The 20,667-nt window shown below is 37.2% G+C and overlaps 1 protein-coding gene across 3 annotated transcripts in view; it reads right to left on the bottom strand.

Moving 5' to 3' along the window:
- Positions 1-543: 543 nt before the first annotated feature.
- tp73 (tumor protein p73) overlaps positions 544-20,667 on the bottom strand; it is a 42,926-nt gene continuing 22,802 nt past the window's right edge. For 2 of the 3 annotated variants that reach the window (XM_008414745.2, XM_008414746.2), the window contains exons 4-14: positions 16,703-16,951; positions 6,793-6,979; positions 6,306-6,421; positions 5,554-5,663; positions 5,161-5,303; positions 4,935-5,023; positions 4,467-4,594; positions 4,014-4,168; positions 3,784-3,913; positions 2,249-2,342; positions 544-1,990 (exon numbers count right to left, since the gene is read on the bottom strand). In XM_008414745.2, the coding sequence (XP_008412967.1) occupies positions 1,589-1,990; positions 2,249-2,342; positions 3,784-3,913; positions 4,014-4,168; positions 4,467-4,594; positions 4,935-5,023; positions 5,161-5,303; positions 5,554-5,663; positions 6,306-6,421; positions 6,793-6,979; positions 16,703-16,951 (1,803 nt within the window). In that variant the 3' untranslated portion in view covers positions 544-1,588. Of the gene's footprint in view, positions 1,991-2,248; positions 2,343-3,783; positions 3,914-4,013; positions 4,169-4,466; positions 4,595-4,934; positions 5,024-5,160; positions 5,304-5,553; positions 5,664-6,305; positions 6,422-6,792; positions 6,980-16,702; positions 16,952-17,693; positions 18,054-20,667 lie in introns of those variants that run through there. The other variant, XM_008414747.2, reaches the window with a different exon arrangement.

The following is a 20,667-nucleotide window of genomic DNA, read 5'->3' as shown; positions in this document are numbered from 1 at the left end:
ATATATATTATGGATATTTGCACACTATCACTCAATATACAAGAATGAGAAAACACTTGAAAACTTGACATGTGAGTTGAAACTTTATTAGTATGATAAGGAGAGACATTAAGGAGGGGAAATATTTAAAATGATGATTTAAAGAAAAAACACTGTGTTTAGCAAAATACACTGAAGAACATCTTACATCTCTTTACAAAACTAGTACAAAAAAAGAAAGAATATTTAAACAAAACATTTTTATTTACATTTTGAAATCCCATTTACCTAATACTGATAATTTGGACATTTAACTTTAAAGCATTAAAGTGCTTGTTCTTAGACCATGCAGTGGTGAGTGGGTGACATTATGTTTCTCACAGAGGAGTCTTCAAAAAGAAGCCATTTTCTAAGGATTTTAGAAAATGGCTGTAAATTAGGTTTTTATTTTGGTGCAGACCAAAGTTCTGCACATAAATGTGATGGTATGAAACATTTTTTTTTGTTGTTGGTTTGAAATTTATACAAAAACTGGAATGCAGTCATTTAAAAAAAACCCATAAAGACACAAACACACACAAATAAAAAAAAACTTTGAAAAAGTCTTAAGCCATCTTCTTTTCTTTTTAATATTTTTTCCCTTGAGTAACTGGGCATTCATTTAGTAAAGGGCTTTTAGGAAAGGTTTTCAGTCTTTGTAAAATTGAAGAATGGTTTAAGACTAGCTATTCTTGCAGTACTCAACACATGGTGACCTTGCGCTGCAAGGACGTTCAAACTACTCTGAAAATCCATCTTGATGAACAGGGATCTTATTCTTAATTTATTATTTACACAACAAATTAAAATCCAGTCATTTGAATATAATACTGTTTAAGAAGCTTTGTTTTTTTCTGCTGTTTGTGGGTATGTTACAAAAATAAAGGACAAGCACAGTATTTTCTACAGCATATTAAATAGCAAAAGCTATAACACTTGTTAACATATACACAAGTAAAGCTGAAGCCAACATAACGAACAACATATTCAATTAAAAGTTATCCATGTTGTCATAGTTAATAAAAAAAAAATACATAACTGTGGTATTGTAGCCATAGCATTGACTTACTATTCAGTCCTAAACATTTGGTTCATACAGCATCATTTAGAATCTAAATACTCTTAACCACATCTATTCCAAAACATTTACAACATACTCTATATATATTTGTACAAGTTAGGAAAAAAAACCTGAAAATAAAATAAATAATTTAGTTGAGAAGAAATTACATGCAAACAAACAAAAATACCCCGTAAAACTTGCAAACCGGTGGCTGGCTTTCTACAAGTGAACATTGACGGAAAAAAAAAAAAAAAACAGTTGTAGGTATACTGTTTAAAAAGTTATGGTTATATCTGTAATTTACTTCGCATGTGTGGAATTGTGTACGTTATCCTGGGGAGGAAAATCATTTTTAAAGCTATTGAGAATAATCCAACAATTTAAATGGATGTTAATTCTTTGGGAAAGTTCAGAACTTTTGAAACCACCAGACATCCTGATGGAGCCCAAACAAGCAATTAATTATGTTGACATAAAAAAAAAAAAAAGAAAAAAAAAAGTGCAGTCTCAGTGAACATCGCTCTCCATGAATTCCTCCTTGATGGAATGCTTGCTTCGGGACTCTTTGCAGTCAGGCATGTCAAAACCAAAGTCAGCCCATTCATCAGGAGCTGGGGTCATCCCCGATGGCCCCACAACGCCAGGCCTATTGGGGATTGTGATGGTGTGGCGGACACGAAAGTGCACAGCCTCCATGACCCGCTGACGTTGCAGCTCCCCGCCTGCGGCCCCGATAGCTGCCATCGCCGAGGCTGCCATGTTGCTGCTGGAGCGAAGCAGCTGCTGGCCGTGGTATTCGTGGTGATGGCTGGAGTTGGGAAGCTGATGAACAGCTCCTTGCTTCATGTCCTGCAGACCTCGCCAGATTGCAAGGCGAGACTGCTCGGGTATCTTCAGAGCACCTAGATCCTGGGGAAGGCACAGACAAGAATGTAAAATTGTAAATAACGCAAAAAGCACAAAGCTGAATAATTACAGTGCCCTCTTGTGGTTGAATAAAAATATGTGTTTATGGGGAGTGACAACATTTAAAACAATGAGACTTTACGTCAGCTATTAAGCCAATTGCAGGTATAGTGTTTTTGTTGTGCTGTGCTCTTTTCTTGATTTCTTTTTCTATAAAGCCAAATCCATAAAGGTGTAAATGATTAATTTCAGAGTAGTTACCTCCATTGTAAGGGTTTGAAGATGGTAGACAGACTGGAGGCCTTGTGAGGTGAAGTACTCAATGAAGTTCTGACAACCCAGACTGGTGAGAAAACTGTATGGAAAGAAAAGCAGTGCTTCTTAGACCAAAACTACAGCTGAAGGAAGAACTAAAATATGAGCATTAATTATTTAAACACTATTGTAAACAATAACTATTCCTTAGCAGAATGAGGAACATCGAAACTTTAAGCTTACTGACTACATTTGATTTAATAAAAGACTGTAGAAGTACACAATTTTTATAATTTTGTGTCAATTTTTCTTTGCTCAATTGTTAATCATTATTATTTTTTTTATTTCTGTATTTATTTTAGACTGAGTGACAGATTTACTGCACAACTCTATTATCAAGTGCTTATGCAAAGTTACACGGCATGATAGATGCGGTGGAAGGAAGAGCATACACATGCATTTGTATTAATGATTCATGAGGACATTATTGATTTGCTGAAAAACCTTTATTATAAATACATGAAATGTTAAAAGTCTTGGTAATACAAAGAGGTTGTAAAAAGTGTTTGTCTGTACATTGTAACTGTTCAAATATTCAAAACAGCCCCCCCAGAAAAATCAAAAGGATGGTGTATCAAAACTGTCAAATATATCTTAAAGACCAGGGACTGCACTGACACATTATCCTCAACAAAATATATATAAAAAAAAGAATGTGGAAAAAAAGCTTTAAATTAATACAACTTAAACAATTCCTTTATAGAAAAATAGCAGTAGTGCATTGCAAAGCCAGACTGTATACACAGTGACAGAATGAAGGATTTTAGATCTAAGTTCGTAACTAATAACAAATCGTTGCTGTCGGACAGAAATTTCATAACTCCCAAAAAAAAAAAAAAATTGACCTTTACAGAAAATGTAAATTCACTCACATGTGACATGCTCATCGATACATTTCAATAATTATCAATGGAACCACAGAGAGGAATGAAGAGTGAGAGCAACTGAGTTGATTCTCACAATAAAATTGAAAATAGAGACACAAAGTTTCTGCCCGACAGCGACAAAATGCTATTGCAGTCATAATGAAGGTCAACACCTCGTGCTACATAAACAGACATTTTGATGTTTTAGGTTTGTGCCTCCGTGGTCACCACAAAGCATTTTAAAATCAGTTCTATAGTTGATGCAGAATGCTAGACGATACGACAGCCAAATTATGGGGAGAGAAATAATAATAATGGAAATAAAATATGAATATATATTTTTGAAAGCTGGACCTTCATTATGGCGGCAGTTATAAGGTAAAGAGATTTGCATTGTCATTGCAAGCTTTTGTAAAGCAGCCATAGTCACACCAAACTGTCTACATTTAGACATCACCTGGCAAAAAGTAAACTTAAGCATGGCCAAAAAAAGAGAAAGTAACTACTGAAGTATCAACATCCCACTATTTCACATTTAACCCAACAAGTGCATCTGACTGCCGGCTGGCCTTTTACAGTTGGCTAAAGAAGGAGTGTCACTGCAGGGTGAGGTACCTGACAAGGCTGGGGTCAGGGTTATAAGGTGGCGGGCTGCAGTGGGAAGCAGACACTATATTCTGACTGCTGTGGCCACTGTTCATGTCACCGTTACCCTGCATGTGGTTGCTGTTGAGCATGCTCGGACCTGAGGGGAAGAGAGGAATGATCAGGAACTGTGTCTTACTGGGTTTGCACTGGATGTGCTAGAGGTCTAATGGCAGATCATGAGTGTTGTAAACACTTACCCATGTGAGCAATGGTGGGGTTGGCGTTGAGATGCTGCTGAGGTTGGTGCCCCACCATCTGGTTGAGGGACTGCGTCTTCCCGAGGCCGCTGTGTGAATGCATCTTGTTCATATTGGACAACGGAGAATAAGAGGAGGGGGATGCTATATGGTTCCTGTCGGAGGAAAATAACAAAACGAAGGATAAATTGAAGTTTTGCATTAAATACTTAGATGACCTTATATCAAAAAAATATTTTCTTTTATTCCAAAAGAGATCCAGTGTGATAAAAAGTATCAACAAAAACCAAAATCAGCCAGCATAATTCAACAATTAAACAGTGAGATGTCTCAGGAGCATTTACACATTAGCTATGACATTTGTTTTTGCACCGAGCAGTGCTAATGAACGTTTTCTTCTTCAGTCATAGTCCATGCGCAGTTGTAGCATGTGTATGTTTTATTTGAACTCACGGTCTCTGCAGCAGCTGTTGTTGTGTTTGTTGTCTGTAGGAGTCCACCAGTGGCTGCGGTACCAACTCCACCAGCTCCAAACTATCTTTAATCTTCATCAGCAGCTCAAAATTTTCCCGTCCACGAACCTGCACACAAAGACAGCATCAGCGCCAATAACAATCAATAGTCAGTACCTTTGACAAACTACTGTCACATGGCGACAGAGTCCAGTTTGTACAGCAGGGGGCGCTAAAACCAAGCACACCAAGAACGTGTCATAACAATGTAAAATGAGTTTGAATCGAGATCTGTGCCTTACTGTGATTTTGTGAAGAAAAAAAAGGCAACCATAAATTAATGTCTGTGATGACGTGTCTATTGCTGGATTAAATTTGACGGCTTGCATTGTTAAAAAATTAGATCTAGACAAAAGGTTTTCATTTATTACTAGTAGTAAAAGGAAAAATCTGTCAAAGTAATTCTTACAGGAATATAGTAAATCTCTTCCTCTCCATGCCGTCTTTTTCTTATGTTGATATGTGGACTGGAAATATTTGGCGGACTCTGTTTAAAATCTGCAAAACATCAGAAAACAATGTCATTCAGGTTTTAAAAACTAAAAAAAACAACAAAAAAAAACCATTTAAAGCCACTCTTGACTTTTGAAATGTCTTGGCAACACATAGAACATTATTCGTTTTTATCAACTCACTGCGCTTGTTGGCACTTCCGTTTTTGGCCACGCTGTCATTCAGGGCCTGTTGCTCCCTGAAGTGGTCCTCATCTGCTTTGCGGTCTCTCCCAGGACAGGCGCATATCCGACCCTCAAATGATCGTCTGCCCAACACCTGGCCGCTATGGAGACAATCACAGAATTGAACATGTCTTCTATCAAAACTTTAATTGGTCCAATATAAACTGAATTAAAATGACAGTAGAAGAACTGAAAAGTTTCTCCTCTGCTCTGCTGTAGTAGACCTGTCAACACTTTGACTTTTACATAATCATCAAAAGAGCATTTAGACTTACATCAACACATTTAAGTCTAAATGCAGTGTAATTTAAAAGCAGAGCTATCGTGGGGAGTCTTGTGTCAATGACTTACTCTCTGGTTTCCAAAGTAATGATGATGAGAATTGGTCTCCTGTTCATCCCACCCACACAGCTGCTGTTGCACATGAAATTATAAAGGATGGTAGTAAACTCAGTCCCAACCTGAAACACAGCACAACATATTTAGGCTAAACTGCCTTAGTCTGTCTGACACTTTCAGATACGTTTCAGAATTGTTATTCCTGAAGCTATTACATTCATAACATTAATTAACCACCAGGGGGAGGTGTTGTAGTGCACTTTGATGTGAGAAGAGACAATCGTGCCTTTTATTGCCCTCCACAGGTGCAATCACAGACACGATGATGCCCGTTCATGTCTGCACACGTCCGGAAGCTTTATTTATAGATGTGCCTACTTCGAGGGACTTGTGTGAAATTCTCTTTTTCTCTGCAACGATCTTGACTAAGCGACTTGTGAGTTTTAACTTGTTTCTAATTTCAGTAGAAAATACAAAAGCATTCAAATACCACCACATATTTTCACTTGCTTTTGTCTTCCTTTCCTGTTCATTTAACAGCTGTGAGACTTTTCCGTCACAAGAACTTACTAAAAGTACATAACTTAAAGAAGATATGTCATCATTTAGAGAGATCACAATGAACATAAAGTTTCCCTTTATGCAGATGATGTCTTTCTATTTATCTCCACATTTCTTGACTGTGTGTTTTCAGTTCTCATCCATCCAACTAAATGCATTTCATCATGTGTCTCACTCATTCACAGAAATGTTGAAGCACCAACCTGCGGAGCCTCATAGGGCACATAGACACTTTGCCTGCCAGTGACTGGATCGTCCACATACTGACAAAGGTTGTTTCCCTCTACTCTGATCAGGTGACTGGCTGGAGCTGTTTGACCTGAGGGGACAGTAAGCATTCAGTTTGTTGACTTAGATCCAAACACAGCTTATTCAGTATAAATCCCTTGAAGTGACTACTGTGACATCAGCTCAAAATTAATCAATTGAATTGAACTAATAAACAAAACTGAGCTTTATTGCTACATTTTTATTGCTACGATTAAATCACTACTTTTTTTTTCTTTAAAAAAAATTATCTTTGTCTTTCTGTTTATTCGCTGTCACATGCTGTTTTTATTTTAATTATGTAAAGCACTTTGAAATGCTTTGCTGCTGAAATGTGCTATACAAATAAAATTTGATTGATTTCTTTGACATTTCGCATAATATTATGATGTCAAGTGAAATGTAAAGCTTGCTTTATTATACCATCATTGAATTCCCGTCCAAGTTCGTGATTGGGGCACCGTTTGACGACCTCTGTGACGTGCTCTGCCTTTTTGTAGACTGGCATAGCTCGGATGATGCTCCCATGAGGAGGAGAGGACGACACCTTGATCTGGATTGGGCAGGTTTTGGCAATCTGACAGTAGAGCTTCTTCAGTAAAGGAGAGTACTAGAAAAAGAAAGAGATACCAGAAATTAGTCCCATGGAATAATAATAGTAACAATGATATTGAGTTTTTAAGAAAAAAAAAAGAAAAAAGGAAATTGAAAATGAATGACCAGAAATGAAAGTGATTTCCAGTCACATATTATGGGAACAATTCAACTGATATGTTATGCTAACATGTGTAACATGATAGCATATTTTTCTTTCTTTTTGAAAGTAAACTTGCATCTTACATTGAATGCATTTTGAATGTGAAACTGTTTTGCACATAAGCAACAATCACAATGATGGCACAAACACACGACATTATAACAGCCAATGAGTGAAATTAGCACAGTGCACTAAAGGCATTGTTGTCGCAAAAATGTCTCACAGTGTGGAGAAATTAATTCACTGATTGAAAAACTGAATGTAAGTGCAGACAAAACAGCAAAAACAAAAGAACATGTGTGACGCAAATATGAACGAGAACAAGATTCTGCAGGGAAAGAAACAAATAGAACTGTTAACCAATTATTACCTGAAGATTATTTTAAAAATATGTGATCCGATGTAAGCCTATCACTAGAAATAAATTACAGTATACTGACAGGATTTGTTTGTGAACCGCAGACTGCGGAGGCCATCCTCTATGACCAGAAGTATAAAAAAAAACCAACTGGAAATCAGCGGACTAAAAGAAAGAATGTTTTTCTCTTAAGTCATTCAAGTTGATCTCTCTTAACAAAAAAAAAAGTAAAAAGAATATATGCTGATCTGTGTTAAAGTCAAATCTTTTGCACTCCCTTAGTTTACAATCGTCTGCACATGTACACACACATGCATGTGAGAGTGTAAGTGGCAGAAACACGTGCATAAAAATACTTAGCAAGAAATAAAACAGGCTCAGCATGCCACAACTCAATCTACAAACTTCCAGGAAAAAAACCAAGAAGTCTGTTCAGGCTTGTACAGACATGCTGTGATGTGCTAAAAAGCAAATAAAATAGCACCTCCCATAGGAGGGATAAAGTACATGCAGCTCTAGATCTGTAATGTAGCATACAAAAACATGAGGGTGGAATCTGGTCTTATTTTATAGATGGAAGACAAGAAAAAAAAAACATTAATAGAACCACAGAATTAATAGAACCATTATGTAAGTTGCTCTGGATGAAGTGTGTAAATGTAAAATATCAGCCACGATTCATTCCAATGATAATCTTTTCAAAAGTGAATAATTTGACAAATTCCAAAAATAATAGTCACTTTACATTACATGGACCGGTCTACTGTTTCATCTTGGAAGTGGAGTTTTATGAACAATGCATTTTTGAGACCTTTTGGGTCTAATAACAGATGTAGTCTAGAGTGGTAAAGCCCTAGTGACACTCAATACCTCAAAAATCAGATTTTTGTGTGAGCACGCAAAACACCGCTTGTAAAGTTTACAAGGTTGAGCTGACAACACCGTTCTGCGTGTTGTCAGCTCTTTTTCTCCAGGAAAAAGAGTTTAAAAAAAAAGAAATGGATAAATCACAGAAACATAAAAACCTTTTTTTATAGAAAACTCTGTGAAATGTGAAGTCATGTCTACATTTCATTCAGACTGCAAGACAAGGGAAGAGATCAAGACTTACAGCAAGCAGCTAGAAAGATTAATGTCTTACTGAAAAGTTGCTGTGCTTTTGAGCTTTTAACTCCGACAGTCATTGGGTGAGAGGTGGGGCACACCCTGGACAGGTTGCCAGTCCGTCACATGGCAACACACAGGATAAGCAACCGACAACACATTCTCACACATAAAGGCCACTTAGACTAACCAGGTAACCTAACAGTGATGTTTTTGAACTATGGGAAGAAGCCAGAGTACTTGGAAAGAAAGCAGGAATTCATGGGGAGAACATCCAAACTTCAGGCAGAAAACCATAGACTAGGATTTGAACCCTGGGCCTTCTTACTGTAACACTGCTACCAACTTCATACCAATCAGCATAATTAAGCTAACTAATGCTGACTTATGACGGGTTGTTCTAAAACAGCAGCCCACCCATAAAATGCGATCTTTGTTCATTTTACACACATCCTGATACACAGGTAAGAGGGGGCTGACAACCAAACTGCACACACATACCCTTAGTCATGAGCAATGGCAACGAAGGAAATACCTGTGCACATTACTCCACCTAATTTTCCCTAACAAGTCTCAACAGCCCCTCTATACTGTGAATAAATATGTTTCATTTTATTTACCGAATTTTGAACTTTTCATGTTACTGCAATCAGTCAAGCGTGGATAAACTACTGGTTTGCTTTCCGACAGAAATTAATGGAACATAAATGTGAAGCATCAAAGAAAATGAACCTTCGAGAAATCATAAAGCGCAGTAAATAATAGATGATGGACATGATGTTATCAGATGTGTTCTATGCTGTATAGAAATTATTTTCACAGATCTTAAAATTAATAAATGAGTTTTTATGGCTTGACTGAACTTAAATCAGATTGTAATAAGTCATCAGTAATCAGAATGTATGTTTTTAGATTTTCCTCAACTGGTTTTGTTTTTCCAACTAAGTCTCTTTATACTTCAGTATTTTTTCACACTTTCAGCATTTAGATACAATTATTTTGATTTCTGTTTGTTTTCAGGATCCCCCATATGATTTAAAAGACAATAAGGAATCTACAAGAAAAAAATTAAGTGGTTCATATAATGTGAAATAAGAGCTGTCACAGAGCTGCTGCAATTCACTAGTCCTTAGACGTTTATGTCTCCTGTAATGTTTCACATGTTACGCAAAGTTGATTTCAGCAGCGAAGTTTTTTTTTCTTAATTATTCTGACCAAAAATTAAATGTAACAACTGTTAAAAGGGAAAATGGTAAACATTGTTGTGTTTTTATCCTTCCAGAGTATATTTTGCTCCTTATTGTGGTCACCAGTATATATACTGCATATACTTTCTCCCACACACACCTACACACACACACTGACACACACAGGATAATTATTGTGGTCATAGGGTAAGCAATAAAAAACTGAATCTAGTGTAGCTCCTGTATCTTCATGTACAAACAAGAGATTATGAGTGATGACTAAACCAAGCTTTATTTCAGATCAAAGAGAGTACTGAAGGGAGGAGATAATGTTGGAGAGAAAAGAAAGAAAATTGATTAGGACTGGTAAAATGAGGGTAAAATTAAGATTAATGTTATAATATTCATTTTTAATTTTCTTAACACAAACAGTTCCAGCTGACAAACTTGTCACAAATGAAAATAATGTCAATAGTTTTATGTAAAATGTCCTTTTTTACCCACTGTACTTGTAGATTCATTCTTTAGTACCATTTAATACAATTTCTAGCAACAAACATTGCACCAAATTAAGCTTTGTTGTTCTTTTTGTGGCATAAAACTGAACCAGAGAAATTTGTAACAGTCCAGAAAAAAACAAAAAAAACAAAGCGTGGTCAGTTTTAAAAAGCGCTGCCACAGATTGAAGAATCCATCCTTTCTTCTGAAGAAAGGACCACTGAAGGCAGGTCAGGACAGGCTCCTGCAGACAAGGTGATAATTGCCAGGCCATCATCCATGTACACAAGCAGCAGCATGCCTGTTGCAAATTCAGCTGACAAATATTAAAAAAAGCTTGTGCGCCTTCAAACTCACACTTAGAATCGCCATAGAGTGTGGATACTTTACATATGAACATAGTGTAGAATGGCTATTTTCACTTGCTTTGTAATTGTACATCAAAATGGAAAAGAGACTATTTGTAGTCTTAATGAATTATTTTCTTTTCACTTTTATGCTTTACAAAACTGACAGAAAAAAATATGACCAAATTAAAATAGCATAAATGCAAAAATTAGGGGCGAAATTACTCTACCCTCAATTTGCATTTCATAAATCATTTACTGTGCCCTGTGACAGACTGGCAACCTGTCCAGGTGACCCCGCCTCTCGCCCGGAACATTAGCTGGAGATAGGCACCAGCACCTCCCGACCCCACTAAGGGACAAGGGTGTAAAGATAATGGATGGATGGATGAAAATCATTTACTGCATTTCTGAAAACCAAAAACTTAGACATTTTGATTAATTTGAAAAACATCCTGTAACATGCAGCGGGGGTAGTAGGAAGCAGTTTCCTGGAGTGATGTTCATGCAAGAAACTGACCTGGCCACCACAGTCCATCACTTGTAAATGTTAGTAATAAAATACTGATTATGTATGTGGTTAAGTGCCAAGTTATTCATCCCTCTTGTAAATTTAGATTTAATTTTTTTATTCAACCAAGAACTTTGTTTCTGTCAGAAAATGAGACAGGGATCCTAAAAGAAATATTGCAAAACTATTTAAAAGGAGTTTTTTCTACATTTTATCTAAAAAACTGTATGTTGACAATTATTTTACTAAATAAGAGATTTCTTTTAACTTAACTCCGCCAGGGGTACAAATATATCTATTTGTTCCAACAACTAGACTCTTCTCTAGAGGCCTACACGTGTGTATCAAGTGAGTTTTCCCAGATTTCATTGCTTGGCAGAGAAAGTATGGTGATGTGGCTGTGAATGATGCATTTGGAAAGTAAGGGAAGGATGCATTGTGCAGGACTTGTTGGGACCTGCGTCCTAACGGAGAGACGCTAATAGCTGGGAAGAGGAGCTCCTCACAAGCTGTAGGGAAGTACATGCTGGAGCCTGCATTTCTGCTGCATCACACACACACACACACGCCCCACACAACTCACTCCCATCACACACGGTTTTCATGCGCACAATCACACTCGTGCACACACACATACATGCACGCACGCACACATGCTGAGTCTGAAAGTATGGAGAGAGGTCTTGTAATTTGACAATGCTGAGGTGTTAGATCTCATTTCCAGTCGCGGTGACGCTCGTCTGCATCCAAGCTAAGGCATCATCTTTAAGAGGCAGGAGAGCGGCAGAGTTTCAGAGCTATTATCACTAATGTGTGTTGTCTTGACTAGACAAGGAGGGGGGATTACCAGGCTGGCTTAACATGGGCTTGGATGGGATTATGGTGTGTGGAAACATTATGAAAGATGGGGGGNAATCAGTTCTTCTGTTCTCTGCCCTCTTATAATGGTGGATCCTTCGGAATGCGGCCATAAATCTAACATTTCGTCACAACTGGAGCTGGAGACCTGAGAGGAAAGGATTTAACAATAAAAGCTTGATGCAACAGGTAGCTCAATTTCTTGTAATCTCCAAAAGCGGTGCCTTGCCACCCAGTCTTAGTGGGAGGCAAAGAGCTGGGAAAAGAGGCAACTGATTATAGTCAATATTCCCCTGCTGGCATTCCCCACTACCTGAGGCTACAAGGAATGAGCATAGACTTAGATGGTTGACTATATTTAGCAATGTGACTCTACGTATCCACAGAGAAACGTTTCTAAGATTTAAAAAAAATAATAATAATGAAACTCTAATCTTTGACTGTCTCCTTCCATTTAAAGAACCTGTTATTCTTATATTTTCTTTCCAGACCTTTAATTACAGAATAATTATCTGTCATTTCTTCCTACTTACTGTAGAAGTAACCTGGTAAGTATATTCAAACAGTGCTTCCCAAAAATGTATGCTTTTTCAACAAGCCAACTTTTTGTCACAAACCACAAACTTCACTGTTTTTTTCTGAGATATCTCCACCATCTGATCGACTGAGCTTGAGGTATTTTCAAGAGTGCAATATGCAAGCATATTAATCTCTAAATATACAAAGTTGGTAGAGACAACAGTCATACTCAATAAATCAGAATATCTATTTTTTTGATGAAGATCGTTTGTCAGACTAAAAGCACGTTTTGGAAACAAAAACCTTTAATCAGATATTAAATATGCTTTTAATGACGTATTAAAATGTTTTTGTTATTCTGATCTAATATTGTGTTTTCATTCCCTTTAAGCAGCAAATCATCATAATTAGAAAGAATACTCAAAAACATCAGTCTGTGTCTAATTAATTTAAATAATGTGTTTGAGTGAAAGTTGTTACTAAATGAAATTAATTTTACAATAGCATTCTAATAATATTGAACATGACTGCACCTCAAAAGACTTTCAGCTAGCAGAGAAAGACGGTTAATAAAAATATCGACTCAGGGAGGTTGAATACAAATGAACAGCACTCAGATTTTACGTGATTTTACAAGATACACACAACAAGCAAATTAGGTGCGATATTACAATTGTCTAATTTTTAAGATCTTAACAAGTTAATAAAGGGACAGAAAAAAGCTCTGCTGTACTATTTTCCTTTTGGAACAGATCATGTGCATTTGTAGATTTCTTTCTTTTTACATCTAGAATTATTTTAATTTCTTTTAGTTTTACAGTAATGTTTGTGCAGATATATTTACATAAATGTATGTCTTCATGTCTAAAAAATAAATAAAAGATTAAAACGAATAAAGTTCTAATTTATAATAGTGTTTGAAACCATGTGTCAGGTTACTTCCATTTCATGATAATGTGCTACTTTGGGTTAGTCCATCCCATAAAATCCCAATAAAATACATTTTTTACAAGTTTGTGTTTGTTATCTGATAAAAAATATTTTGAAAAGCTTACAAGGTGCAGATCCTACTGGAAGAGATTACATATGCTTTATTTTTCTTAGCAGATTTCCTTAAAAAATTCTTAGCAGTAAGTTTATTTGGTTTTAAAAAGAAAAGAATTGATTCATAGCTCAAGAAGAGTTTGTTTTTCATCCCATCCTGATTTTGCTCTCCAATTCTACCGCCAAGCCCAGAAGACAGAGCAAAGCTTTATAAAAGATTAAATCCCTCACTCTGATCCCCTTGTTTAATGGCAGTGGAGGCACTAAAATAATCACAGGTTATCTTCTCAATCCCTATTTTCAGAAAAAGTCATTTTCCAGTCAAACACTCCTTTGTGTCTTCTCTTGAGATGATAGCAAAACAGTTTATCGCCTCAGAGAAAAACAAAAATCAACCGAGGAGAGCTAATGCTTTTTTTCTCTGAGCGTCAACAAGTGCTTTTTGCCAACATTACACAACGAAAACCAAAGTTGTCGTGATGTTTGGTAGACGTTCAAGTTGACATTTTGAAAGTGTTTCAATGGTGAATGTAGGAACTTATTCAGCTTTAAACTGATCCAGGTTCAGCTGGAGGTTTCTTTCTGTCATGAAGGAGTTGAACAGGAAGAGGGAATGATGCAAAGTGAGTAACCAAAACCACAAGTTTGACTTCCTTAGGTTGACAACTTTGTACCAATTGGCACCGCAAACTAAATTTGACTGCATAACAAATAAGTAGGCTCAAATTGGAACTTATGCGGTTAAAGTTGAACCTGATGATTGGGTTGTATTAAACCGATTTGATACTTTTTTTTATGAATTAAACTTTGCAATGTTTTTTAAGAAGACATTTGTTGTAAACTTTAATGAATAATTAAAGCTGAAATGAAGCAAACTGAATATAGCTACTGATCCAACTTGACATCAACCAAGAAATCATTACTGATATAAATTTGTTGTAAAAGTATTATTGAGTGCACTTTAAAAATTAGGTAACTTTATGTTATTAAAGGTAACATTTAAACAGTAATGATTTCTTGGTTAATGTCAAGTTGTCATAACAAAGACATTTTGAATAATGTCAACTTTGTATTAAAAGTGTCATAATTTACCGAATGACGCTTTATGACAACAGTCACAAATATTCATAAAGGCTTATTCATGTTCATGACAGATGTTATGTCATGTTTATGAAAGTGTCATGACAGTCTTATTCACCCCCCTTCAAATAAAGTGTTTTGTGAATTTGATCTGTTTTAGGCATGAAACGCAGTCTAAAGCCAGGGTCAGCAACCTTTACAAGACATTAATGTTTACTGCAGAAGTTTAAAAATAATTTGGCTGAAGATGTAAAATATCAAGTCTATTGAAGTGTGTGAGAAGAATCCTAACTGTAGGATAGTTTTTTGTTATTCAAAGTAATCTGTGTAGTTTAGTAGGTTGGTAAGCACACCAGAAGTGTAAGGATCTTAAGCCTATTTACTTCAAATCTCCATAAAATAGTTGGTAGAAATGATTCTTTATCATCTCTATCAAGTATCAGATGAAAACACCAAATTTTAAAAGCAAACAGAGGGATCTGTTTTTGGCTCATTGCATTATTTTCCTCCAGTTAATTTTTTCTTCTTCTGTTTTTTGGGTTATGTGAATGCAATGTGGTAGAGAGGTTTAAAGGAGACAAAGAGGGGATAGGGAGACAGAATTTATCAGAGGATAGAAAGGAAAACTTTTGGGCGCCAGAGGTGACAGCTATGAGTGCGTGCTAAGACGGGGAAGAAGGAAAAGACAGAGAAAGAAAAGTGGCGGGTCAAAGACCACCGCTCTAATGTCCAAGGCAGGATCTTCTTACATCACCGAGGACAGACTGAAGGAGTCCATCATGCATGGTTACTCCAAGCAAACACACAGCCCCCGAGGACTTCAGCCTCACACACAGAGTGAGGGGAGAGCGGTTTGTCTCTTGTTTCTCTTGTTTCAGGGAGGTCAACTGTGTGACAGTCGGAGGTGACACCTTTCCAGCGAGAGGTTTCTCATTGGTTTGATGACAAATTACGCAGCTCCCATTTCACCTGTCTTTCACCACTGTCACATCACCTTATACTCCTTTATGCTTCTAATGTAAATATCCTCGCTTTGGTTTCTGTCAGGGAAGTTCCTCAAAGAGAGATGACGATCAAGACTTTCTTGGCCAACTTCCACTTTTTTCTGGTCTGGCATGTTTACTTCAGTTTTTGCATATTTCTTTTTATTTTTTTCAAACTCTAAATAAAATACAACAAAACTACAATAATAAGTTATTGGATAGTTAGTAACTTGGAATAGAACAGACATTAAGAAACTACATTTTTTCCTCCATTTGGATCTCAAAGAATTTGTCTGAACCTGCACCTCAGTTCTGCTAAACTAAAATAAATAACTATCAAATTACATCCAGTTGGATGCTGGTTTATAAACAGAATATGGAGAGTCGATGCACTTCATAAGCAGTAAAAGAGAAAAAGGTTTACAGATTTGACATGCTGATAATTATCTATTGGTACTTATTCAAGCTCTGCTACCCATGGAACATTTTCAACACAATGTGTGGGTTATATCAGCAATACATATGTGATGTTGTCCTAAACCTATGTTTGATGGAAGGTTAGGCACATCATCAGATGAAGATCTGTGCATGATTGATTGTGTTCGGCCTTCCCTCTATCCTAAACTTTGGTTTCTCACGATGCATATTTCAAATCGTCTTTTATTATTATTATTACTATGTCATCTGCACCAACCCATATTTACTATGACTCTTTAATGCATATTAAATGCCGTTATTTAAATATTCTCAAAACTATGAAAGAATATGTCAGTGTCACACACTTAGGACAAAATGTTTCTAAGCAGTTCCATTGGACGAGACTTTCTCTGCTGTGCTCATCAGGCAGATTTCTAGAAATTTTAATAGAAGACAAGATAAATCACTGGACCCGCTTTTGCCTGCACTCAACACGCCTGCACATGTGCTGGCTGGGTTGAATGTGTGAGAATGAGTGTCTCCGTGTGAATATTGATGAGTGTGTGACTAACGCTGAGACAGAAAGAGAAAAAAAAGCTCCTGCATGCACAGACAGGGAAACTGCATGTCAAGGCCTCAAACGTGTGTGTGTGTGTGTTTGTCTACTCACGGTCCATGTGGCGGACTTGGCGGTGCTGGACTGCTGGAAGGACACCTGGAAGGCGTGCTGCCCCGGGTAGTCGGTGTTGGAGGGGATTGCCGGGGCAGGGGACAGGCCCTCGAAGGTGGAGTTGGGCTGGGAGTAAGGCGAAGGGGTGGGCACGGCCGACGAAGACGTGTTCTCGGAGCTGTAGGGGCTGGCGGACGTGGCGCGGCTCCCCAGGCTCTCCATGCTGCTGCTCAGCAAGTTGTACTGGGACTGGGGGGAGAAGCCAAGAGGGAAGAGAACCAAACAGGTGAAAAAGGGAGGGAGCAGGAAGGCAGAGGGAGGACACAGCTAGAGGTGCGAGAGAGACAGAGATTTTGGAAGCTTAAGGGAGGTCAGGTTACAGAAGAAGAGGGAGATCTGTGTGTGCACTGTGTGTGATGCTGCATGTGTAGGGTCCCACATCTGCATTTTTTGGTGAAATGTACACATCCTAACACTCAAAGTTGTGTACAATTTAAGGGCGGTCGTACAGAGTTCCTTGTGGCTATGTGATGCATGTTGTACAACACAGACATGACAAGGTTTGCCAAAGTGCATGCCATTTCCAATTTTTTTTCTCTCCAGAATGTTTGTGAAGAGCGATGACGTGCTGAATGTAAAAATAAGTGTTAATGACTTTATATTAGGCCCAAACTTGGCTCTTCGTAAACTACCTTAGGATTTTCTGTCGTAGTATGTCCACAAAAACACACAAAAGAATAATTTTTAAAAAAATCATAAACTACATAAGCAAGTTCACCCGTTCACTTTGCACGATGATCATTAACAGTAATTTTCTTGATGTATCTTCAATAACTAAAATCCATACAATTAAAGTGAAAGTAATAGTAAAAATAATCTAGATTTTAAAAACAAACCAGATTTTTTTGTTTTGTTTTTTATTTAGACATGTCAAGAAACTACATTAGAAAAATTTACAACCAGCCAAAGAAAATTAAAAAAAATGTTTTACCTTCTTTTTCACGTAGTACATCCTCTAGAGCATTGGTCTCATTTATCAAATCTTCCGCCAGTCAAATGTCCAAACACAATAGAGCACCGCAGAGTGCAGGAGCATAGCCTATAACCTCAGACCTCAAGCAAGGTGTGCGTCAGTAGACATGTTCTACTGCACACTCAAGGCACATGTGCTGCCAGGACAAGGGGGAAAAAAAAGGTGAGGACTGGTGTGGAGAGAGAGGAATGATACACTGAGATGAGGGGAGAGAAGTGGAGAAGGAAAAGAGGGATGGGAACCCAAAAAATGGTACGACATTCTAATTATGGCATGCCCGGACATAGACGGCAATGCCGGGGCGCATGTACACACTTGCTCCGAAACACCTTGTAAAGGCCTACTCTAAGTCAACACTGTCTGGTCTGACATCGAGAGTAAGATGCAGGGTGTGTGAGCAAGGAGAGAGGGAGAGAGAGAGAGGAAAGAAAAAAAACACAAAAGAACACAAGTTCAAAGGTCAGAACCCCCACCTTCCTGCACTGCAGATCTATCTCACTCTAAATGAGAATCTGAATTGACTGTATTGGTGAGGTTTGTGTACGCAAACCTGACCAATACAGGCAGTAACATGGTCAGGTAGTCAGCACTCTCAGAAGTTGAAGCTTCCAACGACTTTGCAAGCTTGACAAAAAATAATGTTATATGTTTCACATGAATTGGAAAGTAGACAAAAGTTTCAAACTTAACCTGATGGATTTTGATTTCTCAACTGTGTGTTTGCCAAAAATATTAAGTGTCCAATGAGTCACGGTTTTATTTTTCAGGAGTACCACATGGACAGAGTGAATTTATTTATGTTTCTGTGAAAATACATTTCAAGTTCTTTAAAAATTTAGTTACACGTGTTTCATTGAAGAGCACATTTTTAAACCCAATGTCAGTTAAACGTTAATAACATTGCAATAAAAAATGGACCCAAAAAGCCTGTGCTGTATTTGGCACGTTAATCTCTCTTTAAATAAGAACTTAAAAACTTTTTTGCCTTTTCTTTTTATCTTTCATATGATGTCTTGGACTGTCTGTGCAGTCCAAGACATCATAAGCTTGCCAAATCTTGCCTTAAGAATTATGTTAACTGCATGAGCCAATAAAATGAGTTGTTAAAGTCAATAGTACTTGATGATGATTAGTGGATTCTGAGGTTTCATTTTAAGTTTTATACAGACTCAGAAGCATTGCATGTCCTGCTTAATGTCATGTGAAGTGCATTGAAAAAGTTTAATTTCCCGTGAACTATTCTTAAATACACATTTGTCCCCCGCCTGAGTCAATACATCGTTCTGGTTGTGGCAGAACCAATGCTGTGGGGATGTTTTCTTCATCAGGGACAGGAAAGCTGCTCAGAAAACTGCAAGAAAACCCACTAACAATGGCCTAATCTAAGTGCAAAGTTAAATTCAGAATCTATGAGATGAATTTCAAACTATTGTTTGCACTCAAACTCCACCCAATCTTTCTTAGATTGAGCCAATTTGCAAAGAAGAATGGGCAAAGAATTGAGAGTCGAGATGGTGGTGAAATCCTATAAAATATGTGGAGCTGTACTTGGAGCGGAACGTGGCTCTGCTCAATATTTACTCAGAGGGACTGCATATAAATACACAGCATACTTGTTGTATTTTTCATTTGTGAAAAATGTAAAATCATCAACGTCTTATTTCTAGATTGCTCACACACACATAAAAAATCCAATTAAATCAAACTTAAGTGTAAGGTTATAACGTGACAAAGCAAAATATTGTTTCTCTCCTTGATTACTTCCTTCTTTGCTCCTTTCTTTTTTTTCCTTCCTTTGCTCATTCATTTTTTCATTCCTTTCATCCTTCATTTTTTCCTTTTTTTCCTCTCTTTCCTTCCTTTCTTAGGTTTCCTTCAAAAACAATCAAATCCTACACACTCACTGATAAAACAATTTAAGGTGCCATAAAGGAGGCAGATGGGACAATTGACAACTACTTTCTCTTACATGTTGTGACTTCAAGTGAGCTAAAGTAAGACTGCATGTTCCTTTCAAGACATCATTGATTAACCAAACATGGTAAACTATCGTTAACACATTTTCATAACACAAAAAAAAAGAAAAACCAGGACTTTTCCATTATATTTCCCCTTTGTAAGATACACATATTTCAAACTTTGACTCAATGTTCCACATCCATTCACCTCGGAAAATCCTATTGTGATCTTGATCAATAGGAACCCACAAATAATAATCCTCCGTCTTATCACTCCATCAGGAAGCGGAAAAAGCAAAAGTCAGTCAATGTTCAAAACTAAATTCAAACTATTATTAATTCACCAAAGTGTTGCTGCTTGGATCCATACATCGACCCATTGAGTCATAGGTATGTGCTGTACAGATAAAGTCAGATTCTTAGAAAATAATGACAAACACTGCAATTGAGAAACACAGCCGGCATTTGCACAGATAAAAATTTTGCTTGCTCGCACGTCAATCTAAAATATATGGCAATTAGTATTTATACTGATGTTTGCCTTTCTTATAAATGGGATGAAGAAAGTAATTGTGATGTCCCCTTAATGTCTGTTTACAACCTAGCTCTATTATTAAAGAAGCTTTCTGGGCACAAAAGAGGACCAGGTGTATGTGTCAACAGCAAAAAAAAAAAAAAAAGTATTTCACACACTCACACACACGGACACATACATACACTCCCAGGTGCGCTCTGTGTTAATACCTGAACTGAATTCACAACAAGTTGAAACAAGAGCTAAAGCCTTTGCTGCAACTGTGTGAGCAAACGAGTGTGTGTGTGTGTGTGTGTGTGTGTGTGTGTGTGTGTGTGTGCGTTGGTATACGTGGTTTAGCCTGCCTTTTGACCTGAATACGCACTTACGTTACGCGGACCTAAGGGTAATACAAGGACAATGCTGATGTCCTCATAAATCAAGGAGTGTATTTAAAATT

This window comes from Poecilia reticulata, linkage group LG7, assembly GCF_000633615.1.
Source record: "Poecilia reticulata strain Guanapo linkage group LG7, Guppy_female_1.0+MT, whole genome shotgun sequence".
Taxonomy (NCBI): domain Eukaryota; kingdom Metazoa; phylum Chordata; class Actinopteri; order Cyprinodontiformes; family Poeciliidae; genus Poecilia; species Poecilia reticulata.
Note: the sequence above shows the minus strand (reverse complement) of the source record. Positions and strands in the feature narration are given on the sequence as shown.